This window comes from Dermacentor variabilis, chromosome 9, assembly GCF_050947875.1.
Source record: "Dermacentor variabilis isolate Ectoservices chromosome 9, ASM5094787v1, whole genome shotgun sequence".
In the NCBI taxonomy this organism is placed as follows: domain Eukaryota; kingdom Metazoa; phylum Arthropoda; class Arachnida; order Ixodida; family Ixodidae; genus Dermacentor; species Dermacentor variabilis.
The window spans coordinates 119020425-119036551 of record NC_134576.1 but is presented as its reverse complement, the minus strand read 5'-3'; the positions used below and the strand labels follow the sequence as shown (position 1 = coordinate 119036551).

At 46.5% G+C, this 16127-nt stretch overlaps 1 protein-coding gene across 4 annotated transcripts in view; it reads right to left on the bottom strand.

The window, feature by feature from the left end:
- LOC142557358 (acetylcholinesterase-like) overlaps nt 1-13673 on the bottom strand; it is a 36007-nt gene extending 22334 nt beyond the window's left edge. The window contains exons 1-3 of one of the 4 annotated variants that reach the window (XM_075669134.1): nt 13389-13673; nt 6409-7985; nt 1632-3650 (exon numbers count right to left, since the gene is read on the bottom strand). In XM_075669134.1, coding sequence (XP_075525249.1) covers nt 3446-3650; nt 6409-7976 — 1773 coding nt within the window. In that variant the 5' untranslated portion in view covers nt 7977-7985; nt 13389-13673 and the 3' untranslated portion in view covers nt 1632-3445. Of the gene's footprint in view, nt 1-1631; nt 3651-6408; nt 7986-8752; nt 8864-11972; nt 12079-13388 lie in introns of those variants that run through there. The other 3 variants (XM_075669133.1, XM_075669135.1, XM_075669136.1) reach the window with 3 other exon arrangements.
- Between the last annotated feature and the right edge of the window lie 2454 nt (nt 13674-16127).

The window sequence follows — 16127 nt, the reverse complement described above, 5'->3', positions numbered from 1 at the left end:
AAGAGAAATATTAGGTTGGGAGGCTACACTTCTTTTCATGGAGGCTTGGTAGTCTGCAAAGGACGCACAAAAGAAAGATATAGGGGGTGCAGGGGGGCTTTGAAATTCCAGCACCAGCTTCCCGTGGCGACGAAGATTTGACACCTATCCCAGCCCTTTTCGGAAAGAAATAATTATTAAGAGGAAGATTTAGCTCGCGTGCAACTCCGACGCTGCCTATTCATATACATGTAAAACACAACAACGCTTTTCTAAGATAACCCCTGGACTGATTCTAATGAAATTAGAATCAGTCCAGGGGTGGAGTCCAATCACTCCACCCTGCTGGAGAAATAGTTGGTACGCCACTGGATACACTGACTGTGCCTTGAGGTGTATTCTTCTCTTGGTAAGTGCTTAATGCGTGCAGCTAGCGCGTTGATCGGGCACGCTAGGTGTGACGATCAGCTGTATCGCGTGTGCGCAGGCGTACGTCCTTCTGCCGAGCCTTGTTCACTATTGCACCTAATCCGCCAACATTCGCACGGCTGTGCTGCCTGCCACAAATGCATTGTCTGCTGTCAAAAGCCGGAAACCCTGCACAACTCTCGCAGACCTTGCAAGGCATTTAATGTAGATAATCTGAAGCAACGCCAGTTTCAGTCTGTCATGGCACGTTCGCGTGAATGCACCGATGACGACAAAGTCCTTCGTCCGTGGAGCGGGATGTGGTGAACAGCGTTGTGTGTGCGCTCGTTTCACGCTTTTTTCTTTCTTCTTCCAGTCCGACCTGGCTGCAACAACAGCCAGGGGAGAACGGTCTAGCTAACACACATACCAGTACAAAACATGGAGACTAATGCACACAGGACACCTTTGCCATGGTACGAGACCTACACTCATAAAAAAAGTTTGCACACTTTGGGGGTTGTCTTATTCCGCAATGATAATCATCATCTATCTTGCCCGCATTTCCTTTCTCAACGCTGCGCGCCCGGTTCTTCCAGGTCACAAACAGCATGCATGTTGTTAGCGTGACAGAGCGTTCTCTAGAGAAAAGTAGCGAAAGCTATTTTTTCAAGAAAGGAAATGCAAGCAAGGCAGATGACAAGATAAGCCCCAAAGGGCGCAATATATATATATATATATATATATATATACGCGACTTCCTGCACACTTTTCTAGTGCACTGACCGAGTAGGGCCCCTCGTTTTTTTTTTCCTTCCTTCGTGCATGGTCGTCAGACTTAAAAGGCTTCAGAGAAGATGACGTGGATCAGTGCGTGATCGCACAACTCTGAGGCACATATGACATCCAAGAAGCTTCACAAACCAGAGAATTCAAACATCAAGTCTTGCTGTCGCAAGTAGAATCCATAATACAACTCACCTCGGTGTAACTCTTGCCATCTTAAGCCTAAAATAGCACTAGTGCTAAAGTGTCGAAGCTCCTGGGCAATATGGCGTCGGCATGGTGGATAGGTGCACATGCTCGCTGGACCTGGTGATCCCATTCCAAGATTGGCACTGCATGACAGCAACAGGCGGCAGCCGGTGTGCGCTGCTCAGCAATTGGGTCGTAGACCGGCTGGTGCTCACGCTTTCTCACTATATGCAAATGGACCACGCGGCGAGAGTCATTGCACACATTGCTTTATGTAAACTTATTTAATGCATATTTACAGAACACACAAACTCCAGCGCTGGGCTGTCTGCACGCACTCAACTGATACAGTGATGCAGCGCTATTTAAGATAATATGTTTTTCCTTTATTTAATTAATGGCTGCGCGTAGGTTGTTCCCAAACACTATAGAGCCTGGGAACCAAGCTGTAGTCGTAGTTGTCTCGGCTGGAGAAACAAAAGTTGGATGAAACTAGGCACCACTGGGACAGCATGACCGAACAGCAAGAGTTTCTCTGTGACTGATAGCTATACCCGCTGGCGCTGTGCTTTTCCTCTATAGGCAACTTTGTTGACGTATGACAGTTGTCTTTCCAGCCGAGAGTGAGGTGACGTCATCATAGGACGGACTCTAAAGCTCGGGCTCCTTACCAAGGGTGTTACACTCCTAAAACAGTTGCACACTTTGGAGTGCATATTTGTCCCACGACGATAATCGTCATCTGCCTTGCTTGCATTTCCTTTCGTCAAAATGCTGTGCTCGCTACTTTCCTGTCGAGAATGCTATGTTGATATTGCGCATGCCGTTCGTGACTTGGAAGTACTGGACTCCCAGCGTTAAAGAAAGGAAATTCGGGCAAGACAGATGACTATTATAGTTGTGGGACAAGATACGCCTCAAAGGGCGCAAACTGTTTTAGGAGTGTATTACGGACACCACTCTTGAAATCCCACACCCTTTCAGGTGTAATTCTGTCACGCCAATAATCGCCGAATTTCGCGTGAACTTTTCCTCCTATTAACACTGCACGCCTAAAGTACGTTCCCATCAGGAACGCTCTTTGTTCGTCTGACCGAAAGACTGTAAGTGCATTGCGCCGATGAAAGGAAATGCGCCCAAGAATGCTCGCTATTGTAGGACCAAATCGCACCCTAAAGGGAATACCCACCGCGGTGACTTACACTGTAAAAAGGTTTACGCCCTTTGGGGTGTATATCTGCCACACAACGATAATCGTCATCTGCCTCGCTTGCGTTTCCTTCCTTGAAAACGCGGCGCCCGCTATTTTCCTGTCGGCAATGCTATGTCCTGCTGATAACGTGCATGCCGTTCGTTACTGGGAAGTACCGGGCTCGCAGCGTTTAAGGAAATGCGGACAAGACAGATGGCGTTTATTGTTGTGTGGCAAGATGCGACTCAAAGGGTGTAAACTTTTCTTAGAGTGTATCGGCAACGGTGTTGCGCGCTGCTAAGCACGAGGTCGCGGGATCAAATCCAACCCGCGGCTCCCGCATCTCGGTGAGGGCGATATGCGAAAACGCCCGTGTCCCATGCACTGGGGGCACGTTAAAAATCGTCTGATGGTCAAAATTGACCCGCAGTCACCCGCTACGACGTGCCTCGTAATCAAATCGTGGTTTTGGCTCGTAAAACCAGAGTTCAATTCAAATTCACCCTAAAGGGCGTAAACGTTTAAGAAGAACTCTGTTGACATTATTGAATGGCGCCATATTGTTCCAAGCCACCCTATCTTTTTATCAGCTGTGATTGACTCGTAGCGTGGCTACGCGCGCTCCCTGGTGGGCTGAAAACGCAACCGTGGCCGAACCTGACAATGTTCAGAGTAAGAACCCCGGACTCTATTGGGCCTTCAGTTGTCCGGAGTGCTTGTGACGCCACCTGGCCAAACCGCGGCGCATTTTATTGCTGTAACGCGCGGCAGTAACGCGGTCTTCGACGCCAAGGTGTCCCGGTGACAAGAGGAGGTGACATTTCAGTAACGACTGCACGACGTATTGCTGTCGAACGACGCTGGCACACTTTTGACGTACGAAACGGTCTGCTACGCGCACCCAGAGTCTTCTCGACACGACGGGACCGGAGGGGTCTGGTTGCGACGTAGGTCCTCCCAAAACTCGCAGTAGGCTTGCCGGTATGCGCACCCGACACTTTCGTTGACATCTAGCACCAGATGTTCCTTGAGCGAAGCCGTTCTCATGGGCCAGTCGGTCGACTGTGACGATCCGTTTCCCGGGAGGTTGGGGTCCCTGGAAACATCGGGAGTCGCGGTTATTATTCGGCTTTAAATTGAGGCCAGCGGCAGAACTGTATAGAGTGTTCGCGTTGCTTAGAACGCGCGTTGATGCGTGTAATAACGAGACAAATTAATGAAACAAGCCTATACGATGTGCGTGAATATTCGTATAAGGAACCGAATATTGCCCCTTACTATATTGAGTCTTCGAATCGAATAGTCACTATTCAAAAATGGGACAATATTTTCGAATTCTTTTTGAATATTTCAAATCGTGAACTGTACAAGCATAAAATTGGAGCGAAATTGCGATAAATTTAATTCCAGCGACCTTAGTAGACGTAACAGACGAGAAGTTGCAGAGCGCGCTGTCCCGCGGGGCGCCAGATTTTCCTGGTCAACCCTCCTTCATTCGCCAATGAATCCTGTGCGTGTGAATAAACTGCTAATTCACTTCTAGCTAATGCTCCACTTCTGATTTTATAGGGAAACTAAAGGACAAGTACTAAGTCAACGTGGCCTGTTTAAATACCATTCCAGAAACCTCGCAGCGCTTGTATCGTGCCAAGAAAAGCCTTAGTTTACGAGAAAATTATATCTGAAAGGTCCGAATACCTTTATCGCAATTCAAGTCTCCCGCCACCCAACCGGGGGAGCGGTGACGTTGCAGACGCCATCACCGCCTTTTACTGCCGCCAGTGAGTAAAACGGCGTCCGACAGAGGGCGGTGCGGTTTTTCGCATAGTGTGCGAACGCGCGGCCATGGAGGAACCGAGCCAAGATAGAGCGGTAAGTTCGGCGCTACAGCTGCTCTTGGTCGAGTGGCGTGGACTGTTCGGGCATCCCGCGACATCACTGGACGTGGAATTCTCTGCTACTTTCAGTTGTGAGCCAGGAAAACCAGCGCAGCACTACGCAATAACGAAACTACTGAAGCGTGGGCGGCGCAGAGAGCGAAAACGAAACCTTTCGGCCGCCCGCGTCGTTGGCAAGAGTAACGCCAATGAGCTATTTTTTGTAAAAATGAAATAGAACTAAACAAGCAGCATTTTCTTTCGTCTGATAATGCTACACAATGATGTTTTTTATTAAAGAGTGCTTGAGTACTAGTGACAGAATTTAACTGAGGAGTGCCTTCGTCAGCCTGCAAGTACTTGAATGTCGTGGGGGAGTCTCTCATCGTGTTCTGCCTTTACCTCAATTTCTCGATTACTAAGGCTCTGTTCGCGATGATATCGACGCCTTGGAGATTCTCGAGCACTAAGCTATCACTGCAGCTTGGCTTAATAGTTGCCTTTAGTGTCCCTTTAATAAACTGGTTATAAAGTGCAACGTAATGGCAGAGACTTGCCAACGTTATTAATATAACCTTGGATCTTATAATAGCTTTACATTAACGGTGAAAACGGCTGTTCATTGTTAAAAAAAGCTATTCTGTTCGCTTCTGGCACAATTTGATTCGCGTTCGATCCGACCTCGAAATTTACTATTTGCACCGGGCGACGTCCGGGGAAATGAGCCTCGACTTCCAAGCATGTTTTCCCATAACGTGAGGATGATGATAATAATCGTTAATAGCATCCCCTTCGAATCTAAATGGCGGCAAATAATCACCTCGCCTATGCTGTTCATAAAAATTGCAAAAAAAAAGCTATGACAATTTTTGTAACATAGATTTCTGTTCTCTTCTGTATTTTGTTATATTGTATTCCTGTGATTTCACCAAAATAATATTTCATTGATTTTCTGTAATGGCACAGAAAAGAAATCCTTAGATATTTTATTCCATTACACTCTTAAAACGGTTGCACCCTTTGGGGTGTGTATTTGTCCCACAACAATAATCGTCATCTGCCTTGCTTGCGTTTCCTTTCCTGAAAACTCGGCGCTCGCTGCTTTCCTGTCGAGAATGCTGCACCACTGATAAGGTGCATGCCATTCGTGACTGGAAAGTACCGGGCTCGCAGCGTTAAAGAAAGGAAACGCGGACAGCACGGATGATGATTATTGTTGTGGGACAAGATACGCCCCAAAGGGTGTAAATTTTTCTAAGAGTGTAGGGAAGTAACGTTTACTCCCCTCAGGACTGAAGCTTTCATGTACACTCTTAAGCAAAATTACACCCTTTGGGTCGTATCATACCACACAATTGATAATCGTCATATGCCTTGCTTGCGTTTCCTTTCTTGAAAACGCTGCGCCCGCTACTTTCCTGTCGAGAATCCTCTGTCATGCTCATAACGGGCATGCCGTTCGTGACTTGGAAGTACCGGGCTCACCACGTTAAAGAAAAGAAATGCGGAACAAGACAGATGACGATTATTGTTGTGTGGCAAGATACGACCCAAAGGGTGTAATTTTGCTTAACAGTGTAGTACGAAAGAGTCAAATGCCAGGATGTGGTTGTACCAGACCATACATACACAGATAATCGGCCTACGTAGATCACATGAGATGTGACCACCATATTTAAAGGAAACTCTGGCTCGTGCTAAATCTTGTATAATCGCATTTCGCATGACAAAGTCGCAAATGGCACGAAAATGCATTCGTGATATTCGATATTCGTTACAAGCATAAGTTCGTTACAGGCTGACATCGGCGATAAACTTATCAGGTTCACTTCGTTGTATCCGATAATTCGGTATAACCGTGTTCGTTATATCGAGGTTCGCTAGCGGCTGCCGCTAACATGAAATTTGTAGCATGTCTGAAGCGCATGCGAAAACGGCCGGCGACTGTGTCACGACTAAACGCTTGCATATACGCACCCGGTCTTGGCGAAGTTAGCCCAATACCGCATGAGGCGACGGCTCATGCTTTTGTCCTCTTCGCTGTACCGGTGCGTGTCGTCGAGCGGCTCTCCGAACACGAATGCGACCTCCTCACCGTGCATTGCGCCCATCCACGGGGGCCACGGGTTCCGCGAAGACCTGCGCGCGAACACGTACTGGTACACCGGTATCCCAGCTTGGACGAAGCGGTCTGCACACCGCACTACGGGACACGTGAAGTGATAGTCGCCTACTATCGAGTCCAGGGCCTTCAAGATCTCCGCGGCTGTCGAAGGCGTCTTACCGGCTGTGTACATCTCCAGGACCTTGTCGATCGGCGTCACTCTCAGCGACGGATCCAGTGCTTTTAGAGCAGCCGCGAAATTTTCTCCCGTAACTTCCGGGTTCTCTTCCGTCACTGAGAGTCCAAAAAAGTACTGTAGGAACCAGGAACCTTCGTTAACGTTGGAACCCAGCATGACACTGATGTTTCTCGCGAATGCACCCGAATCCATCAGTGTCTGCGGCGTGCCTGGAAGGAACGCGCCGTCTTCGACGGGAGCGAACGGAAAGTCGACAACGCCCCCGCTATACGGTTCGCTTTTCACGATATCTTCGGGATCCTTACACCGGAGACAATCCAGAGTGTCTTTGTCCAAGCCGTCCGGGCATCCCAAAGCCGCAGCCAGCCTTCTTGCGGCTTTCCGAGCCATGTTCCTGTCCTTGAAGCCCCAGGGCGCCGTGGGCGATCCGCTTTGAAGAATGACCCTGGCAAATAGTGGCTCGGAGAGCGGCGACAAGATGTGCAGGCCCGCGCTGACAGCCCCGGCGCTTTCGCCAAACAGCGTCACTCGATTCGGATCGCCTCCGAAGGCTGCGATGTTCTCTCGGACCCACTGGAGCGCCAAGTACTGGTCGTAGAGGCCGGCGTTGCCGGGCAGCTGCTCACTGCCGAAGGAGAGGAACCCGAGCGACGCTACGCGATAGTTCATCGAGACCACGATCACGTTTTCCTCCGAAACCAGAGTCCTGGCATCGTAGACGTCCAGCGTCGAAGTGCCGCTGTAGAAGCCGCCGCCGTAGATCCAGACAAGAACGGCGAATGGTTCCTCGGACGATGAACAGACGGGCGTCCAGACGTTGAGCTTGAGACAGTCCTCGCTCATTTCCGTGTTGGCGTTCCACATGACGCTGCCGCTGAAGTTCCCGTAGAGTGTGTCCAACAGTTGAAAGCAGGAGTAGGGCTTCGCCGTGGCGTCGAAGACGTCTGTCCACGGTTCGACAGGTTCGGCACGGTCGAACCTGCGTTCACCGACGGGAGGCTTAGCGTACGGTATGCCGTAAAAGACACGCACCGGCTTTCCGAGAGGCGACTGCGCGATGAATCCCTTGACCGGACCGTTGGCCGTGTCCAGGACCACTGTTTCCACCGGGTCTTCTTCTTCTTCAAGACGATTCGGCGCGTCGTCCTCTGGCTCGGCCGAGAGGCACTGCAGGACGACGCCACCACAGACCAGCAGCGCCAGCACCGTGAGGTGACCGGTCACCGAATTTTCGTGAAACATATCCTGTTCCTGCAAACGTGATCCACAACAATCATGAGCATGGGCAGTATTCGATTGAAGCTGGTCAGTTCTGGAGGCACGCGAGTCGATTTGGAAGGAATTTCGAACCTACAGTATGTAGCATCGGTTTTCAGATCTCGAAACTGGTGCCAAATAACCTCAGAATTTCTTTTAAGTGCGCGCATACCTTGCAAACTCACCGGCTCAAATTCGTAAATTACAATGCATGCACCCTAAAGTGATTAGTAAGTAAGTTAATTAGCGAACTTCTATTTGTTAGTGAATTGCGAATTCAGATTTATAAAGCACACTCCTCTCGAATCCATCTCAACCAGTATATAATTCACGCAAGCGAAAAAATTGCCATCCCCTCTACTGCAGCGTACACTGCAGCTGCAAAGGAAACCTCGGTGTCCTTTGAAGGGAGTGAAAACGCGTGTATGGATTTCCTTTGTGGGAAACCCGTGGCTCGAAGCTACAACATCGTAGGAACTGAACGCCTACGGGTTTTTTTATATATACCTTCTCGCTGTAGTCGGGTGTATATGACAATTTTTTTTTCTCTTTCACGAACTTTCCTGCACCTTGCGGTTTTCCAGAAAAACTGATTTGCCAACGATTGAGTACAACTGTGCCAAAGCTTCCGCGCGGGTTTGAAGGAATTTCCTTAAACAAATCTTGCTATATCAGGATAGAGCAACCAAATAGGACTATACAGAATAATACACTGATGGGGCAACTCAAAGGATGGCTCAGTATCAATACTTAGTACTAACTCAACGTCGGTGCGCCATGTTCTCGGTGATAATATATGCCTCAGCATCTGATTCACATTCGCGCTGAAGAAACAGGCCGGCGCGAGGCAATCTTCGTGAAAGGCCAACTAAGAGGAGGCGCTGTTTTCGTTCAGCACGTACGCGGATGTGTGTGTGTTGCTTGCGCGTCTTGATTGACGGACGAGCGCAAGTGAAGAAACAGCAGAGCTGCATTTCACGAAGTGAAAGCTCCCGTAGGGACTCCCATCACGACCCTGAGACGATTGACCTTAAGCTCGTATACGGTATAGCAGACTTCTATACGTGAGCCCGCGTGGCTTCACTCTGGAGCTATTCGAGCGCACATTCAAGAGTTTCACCTCGAGGAAAGCCACACGAGCCTGCATGCAAACCGCACATTCTTGTGTGCCGTATCTTGAATGGAGGCATTGCTGCGAGATTATGCTTTCTCTGTTGTACGGCACAAGGCTATACAGCGCTACAAGTAACCGACTGCTTGAAATGCACAGTCACTTGTTTTTTTTTCGTGATCTTTTGGTTGATAGATTATTACATTCCAAGAAGGTACAGGTTTAGATCGGTCGTTTAGACAGTGGATGACTATATTGTCGCAGTACTCGGCTTAGTTATACGAAAAAAAGAAGAAAAAAAAGAACGCTTTCAGCACTGATTTTTCTTCGAGCTCGGCATTAAATAGCACCATTCTCAATGACAGGGGCCTAGCTAGCTCCCTGACTTTTCAGGCGCTGTCATTTGTCGTAACACGCCTTGTAACCTTTTTTAAGAAAAAACAAACCACAGCTGCTCCTTGAAGGAATGATATATTGTTCGTCCAGAGGTGTGTGTGAGTGTGTGTGTGTGTGTTGCAAATTTTAGATATACACATATCATCTGCAGACAGTGCAGACAGTGAAGACAGTGCAGGTAAAAGAAGTGCAAAAAAGATTGATGACGATTGTCGTCTGGGGACAAGTTGCAGATTTTTCCTAGAGGGGTGCACTATAAGCTTGCGCTCTTCGGGGATGATCTTGTCGCCGAACACTAATCGTCATCTACGCTCAAAGAAAAATTTACGCCCTTATGGGCTTACCTTGTATTCAAACAGTAATGGGCCTATCTGGAGTGCATTGCATTTCTTTAACGGATGTACAGTCGACCAAAGGAGTTTACGGACCAAGAGACCTGACAAAAACCGGAATATCTCCGCAGCCTCCAAATGCAGCCTGGTGTTCCCATTTCCAGCCTTTACTGGTATGTGCGAACAACATTGTGATGTACGGTTTTACTGGCTACATTTAAAGGCTGCTCGTATATTTAGCATGTTCGAAGACCCCGTGGTCCGTAAGCTTTTTTGGTCGACTGTACACCGGGTACACTGTAAAATAATTTAGACCCTTAAAAGTGAGTAAGGGTGTAAATGTGTCTACACTCTAAAAAAGTTTACACTCTTTGTGTGTAATAATCGTCATCTGCCTTGCGTTCTACCCGCCGTGGTTGCTCAGTGGCTATGGTGTTGGGCTGCTGCGCACGAGGTCACGGGATCGAATCCCGACCACGGCGGACGCATTTCGATGGAGGCGAAAACACCCGTGTACTTAGATTTAGGTGCACGTTAAAGAACCCCAGGTGGTGAAAATTTTCCGGAGTCCTCCACTACGGCGTGCCTCATAATCAGAAAGAGGGTTTGGCACGTAAAACCCCATAATTTAGTTTCTTTTGCCTTGCAGGGTAAGAAAAGTTTACACCCTTTGGGGTGTATATTTGCCACACAACGATAATCGTCATCTGTCTCGCCCGCATTTCCTTTCTTGAAAACGTTGCCCTCGTTACTTTCCTGTCATGAATGCTCTGTCATGCTGATAACACGCACGCCGTTCGTAGCTTGGAAGTACCGGGCTCGCAGCGTTAAAGAAAAGAAATGCGGACAAGACAGATGACGATTATTGTTCGGGGACAAAATACAACCCAAAGGGTGTAAACTTTTTTGAGAGTGAGAGGAAACCCAGATAAGATAGGTTAAGATTCTTGTTTGCGCACAACATACGCCCCAAATGGTGCAAGCTGTCCTTAGAGTGTAATCGTCTCAAGGTGGAAGTCTTTGGGTTGAGTTGTACAGCCCAAAAGTTTGCATCCTTTAGGGATTATCTTGCATCCAAACAATAATCATCATCTTAAAGCTGCGCGACCCCAGTACTTCCAGTCATGAAGGGCACTCGCTATCCGAAGAAGGAACCGAATGTTAATTGTCAAAGTTAGTTTATTGGTTCGCATATTTTTTATGATTATTATTTACAGCAGTTTCTGCTTTTTCTGCACTCTGTGGTTCTGCTAAATAATAATCAAAAGCAGTGCTTCAACGGTATAAAATTTCGAGCCGCCAATTCTTAAACTTTCAGGAGAATGAATGCTATGATGACTGAAACTGAAGCCCAGACTTTTTTTTCTTCTCTCTGACATTCGTACACGCACATACGTACGAGTTTGATACCTTTTGAATTTCCCGCACATTTCCCCCTCCGCGCTGGGCTAGGATGAAACGCTTGTGAAACATGTACCTGTGCGTTGCCTCCTATAAATTAATGACGTTGGCCCAACGAAGGCGCATAAAACGCTTTCAAAAACAGTCTAGGGCGTACGTTCACGGGCCATTATGTGGCCACCAACTTTTTTTTTTTTTCTGTATAAGTGACGCATACCCACCGTGTGGGATCGACCAGGAATTGCGCTTTGCACAAAATCAGTAAAGTAAGTGTAAGATTTAAGAACTGTCACAAGCAATGGGGAAAGACGTGCTATCGCTCGATGTTCACAGGGGAACGGTCATGATACTGGAGTAAAACGAAAAGTTTAAAAAATAATGGGAATAAATTTACTTTTTGCGGGGGAAAGACGTACGATGCGATCGAGAAGTTCTTCGTTGCATTGCAAAGATTCCAGTGGGATTACCCCAACGTGGAAGCCGTAAAGGAAAGATGAACGGAAACATTCATACTGAAGCCAAGTTTGTTTAATTAATTGTCGCTGTCTGCGGAAAACTCAAGTCGTAATATTCAGTAGGGCGCGGTTCGCACGGTTGCGCGCCGTCCGAAGAGCGAACCGAAAGCGCAACTGTTCGTGGGCTCGTCCCGTTCCTGGTTCTTCATTCTACGGTTTTCACGATCGCGACGGGCACGCCGCACGAACAAATAAATGAACGACGTTGGTACAGATAATGACTCACTGCATCCATTTCGAAGTCCGCCGAAGCTCTCCCGTAGCGTCCGTACCGCGTTGCAACGCAGAAACTGTGTCAAGGACGATGTTGTTGTTTCGGAAATGGAACGCGAAACCACACCTTCTCGAGTTCCGGCATCGACGGCGTCATCAGTTAGACATGGCCGCTCAGCATTCTGTCTGCTGAAACTTCGCAAGTAGTCGAAGCATGGGTCGGACCTTTCGCGTCTGTCCCTCCGCTATTATGTTGGGGTCGGCCAGGCCCTCGTATTAGGTCTTGCTTTTTCTGTTTATCCCTTCCGCGTAGCCATGAATGCAGACATCGAAAGTTTCGTGAGGAGAAACTGTCCCTAGAGGAAGTTGCCGGATAGCGCAAAGCGCGTGAGCTTGCACGTCGTCAGCTGTTTTGCGATCTGAATGCACAAAGCCGCGTTTCCTTGACCGTGTTTCATTGCTCTAAAATTTGATACTAACAGTGCTGACATATCGAAACCATTTTCTCTCTATCTTAAAGCGCCATGGTCTGTCGTTTGCGAATCGTCTTTCCCCGTTCGGGTAGACCGAAAGCGTGCTTTCTGATCTGCTTTAATTGAGAAAGAAAATGAGGCGATTAGGAGCCTCTGTGGCATCTGCACTTACAGTGAAGAGTATTATTGATAGCTTGCTAACAGAACTAACTGGGTGCTTGGTTTGGCTGTGAAATAACTGATAACTTACGGTAACGAACGGCCCCGTTCATAGAAACCTAAAGTGGTCGTCTGCAAATGTTACAAACTACTTCACGCGTGATGTGCATTCAAAAACGAATGAATGGATTATCTATAGGGTTGTTGATGTTCAGCGAAGCACGACTCAGGACGACGACGAGGTTCTGTGTAGCAGACGAAGTAGCGTGAACACGGCAGACAGTAAGTAATGTTTGTCTTGCGTCTCCACGTACGTTCGCACGTATGCTGCAGAGTTACCTCTAAACATATTATTACCCCGCTACAATTGCTCTTAATAGATTAGAAACTATCGAAAACGAGTGTTCTTTACCACTCATCATTAAGCCGTACAATCGAAATCCTTCGAACATATTTCTATATTACATACATAATTTTTTTTCGCTTGGCGTAGATCAGACTACTTTACAAAACATTTGAGTCACTGCTTGTACAAGTTCTTCGAGCGATGGGTGCTTTACCTTTGTGGTCCGACTGAAAGAAAGGTTATTTGTTTTTCTGAGTTGTGCTAATGAATGAATGGCGGAGAAAAAAAACTCTTCAAACTCCAAGTTGCCTTGGAGTTTAAAGAATATATATATGGAGTCTATCAGTGCACCTTCAAATTCAGTCCACCTTCAAGTGGAGATATGTTTTCTGTTGAAATATATATGATAGAATGGGACATGTTGAAAAGTAAAAATTGACTGTATACGTACTGGTTTCCTCTGATGTTATCCACACAGCTGCTTGGGATTTTGGAGAAAGAGTTCGAGAAGTCTGTTTCAGTATAGCATAAAAAACCAGCAGCGGTTCCGGGGAAACCAGGGTGAGCTGTACTTCTTCCTGTTGTATAGGCTGCCTTTCAGAAGCCGCAAATCTGCTAAAGTGTTACTTCTCATTTCACTATACTGTTTTCTAGGATAATGGGGAGACTTGCGTTGTGTGTGTGTGCATGCCTCTGTGACGCAGAAGCTTGCCACACGAGGCCACAAAGGCAGAGAGAACGTCCTCGACTTCTTATCAGCTGCCTAGAACGTTCACGCGAAAGCTGTGATAAGCTTTGACCCCAGCCAAGCCAAGCTTGTGTACTTTCATTTGAAATCCTAGACGTCTCCTTCCTGATAGTACGCCGTAGGCTTTGCTGTCAAGGCAACTTGCTGTGCGTGAGCAATATACTTCCATTTCACTGATTTAACAACCTGCGAGTTGTATTACTTTTGATCTGTTCGTTTTGATCCTTCCACGCTTACACTGTTTACTATTTTTCTAATGTTCACTGCTCTTGCCCACTTATGATCATTGAAGCTTCCGTATGGTGGGGATCTAGTTGGTCAATGACACAGAGACATGTTTGTTGTGCGAAGAAAATTTGATGAGCCAATGCTTGACTAATTGGTGCCTGTAGACTTAGTGAAAGACACGCTACTGTCTTTTGCCTTCTTCTCTCCACTACTCGTGTGAACTTATCACTGGGATGAAAAGTCGTACTGGGACAGCGTGTTGCAGCACAGCCGAAGCCACCTGATGCCACCTGTCTGACAACATTTTCACGAGAATGCACATCGCCCCATTTCAGTATTACATTTCTATTATGCAGGAAAGTCATCGTCATTAAAGGCTTGAAATGAGACTTCTGGTGTGTCGACTGGTAGTTTTGAAGTGCTGCGAAGTTAGTATAAGATAGTATTCAAGGTGTAATATGAGAATAAGTGGCCTCTAGTAATCAGGACCAACCTTTACCATCGCCTTTTGAGCCTACTTGAGCTTGAGCTAAAGCTTAGTTTGCTGTCTACCTAATTTGCAGCACTACCGAAGTGCTCTGAAATGACCACTTGTATATGCCATTGATTATAGCTATAAAGGTAATAAAAGAATGTTTACTGCAGCCTGCAGGTACAACTGCTTTGTCTGTTTTCAATACTGATCTCATTGTGCTATTAATTGAAACTGAAAAGAGGTTGGTGGCTGATATGATAGTTCAATGCTTAAGAAGACGCTAAAGAAAAAAATAAGTTGAACTACATTAGTAAATTGCCTTTCAGGAATACTGATAAAACCACCACTGTTACTTTGAGAGGAGGCTTGATAAGCCAGTAAAGACACAAAAATAAAATATAGGTGGCCCCACCATCTCGAAGCTCCCGCACTTACAATCTGTAAAAAGGCAGCGTAGAAAGCTTAGATTTAGATATGCAAATGTAGAGCAATATCTGCGTGAAATTTTATGTTTGAAATGGGAGTGGATGCATCACAAGAGCTAGTTAAAATGGGTGTTTGTTACAGCGAAACAAAAAAAAAAAAAAAAGCTCCCATTGCCACTCTTTAGAAATCAACCTAAGAATTACAAGGTTATATGCACACTGTCCAACTTGAACACAATTTGCATAGGTGCGTCGGCCAATTAGGTTGGCTTATTTGTCTGACATCAAGTGATTTTGCGTGTTTAAAAAACAACTGTTTTCTCCCTACAAATCGGTATTTGTGTCGCTGGCTTCAAGATGAACGTCTAGGGCATATTTGATGGGTCATCTTGATATCACTGCTAAGCCGTAGCTGACATTCTAGCTTGAAACAACTAGCTTTTATTTTCCAATTAGCGTAGCATTCATAAGCAGAGCAAACTCATTAAGCTGTGAGCGGACCCCAACAAGCCTGTCTCTTTTTCAGAGGTGAAGGGTAGATGCACTGTGTTTTTGTGGGTGGAGCTTGTTTGTAATTCTTAGGTAGCGACCGACTACAGAATGTTGAGCACTAGCATCTCTTCTCAGAATGACCTCTGAGCTGATGCGGTGCTAGAGGCATGCTGAAAATCTTGGAACTGATTTGCAGCTGTTTATGTAATATCCACTAACCACCCGATGTGTGTGTTGTCTGCCTAGGTGCTGTCAAAAGACTTACTAAAATTGGGCAATTACCAGCCCTGCAGCTTTTTCAAGACCGCTTCAATAGTGTACAACCATTTGCAACCAATTTAGCCAATGTGAGATGTCATTGCAGTTGACGTTTTATTGTTTACCGATAGAAAAGGACCACATTGCACTCTGAAAGAACCATAGACTGAATTGAACAAGTTTCGAGAACTTGTCGCCTGTCAAAGTCGCCCAGATACGAGAAAGTAACTGGAAATCTCCAACATCACGGCGACAAATTGGGGCCCACGTTTCGGTGAAAAACTGAAGAAAGCAACGTTTGGCCTTCCTTTAATCCAGTAACATTCCTACTTTTTTTGATATATGAATTCAATACTAGTGAATGAAAAATGGGACGTTGAAAGCTTAGTTTTAAACTGATTTATTCTTGCACTTGAGTGTCTCTATAGCTTGTTCTTTCAATGCCTCATTGTTCATTTAGATTTCCCACATTGCAGGACCTCATGGAGGAGGAATGAAGCTAGTATTTGTTACCTAATTTTACTGCTGCTGATTGTGAGTGGTTGCATCGCTCCTGATTGTCTT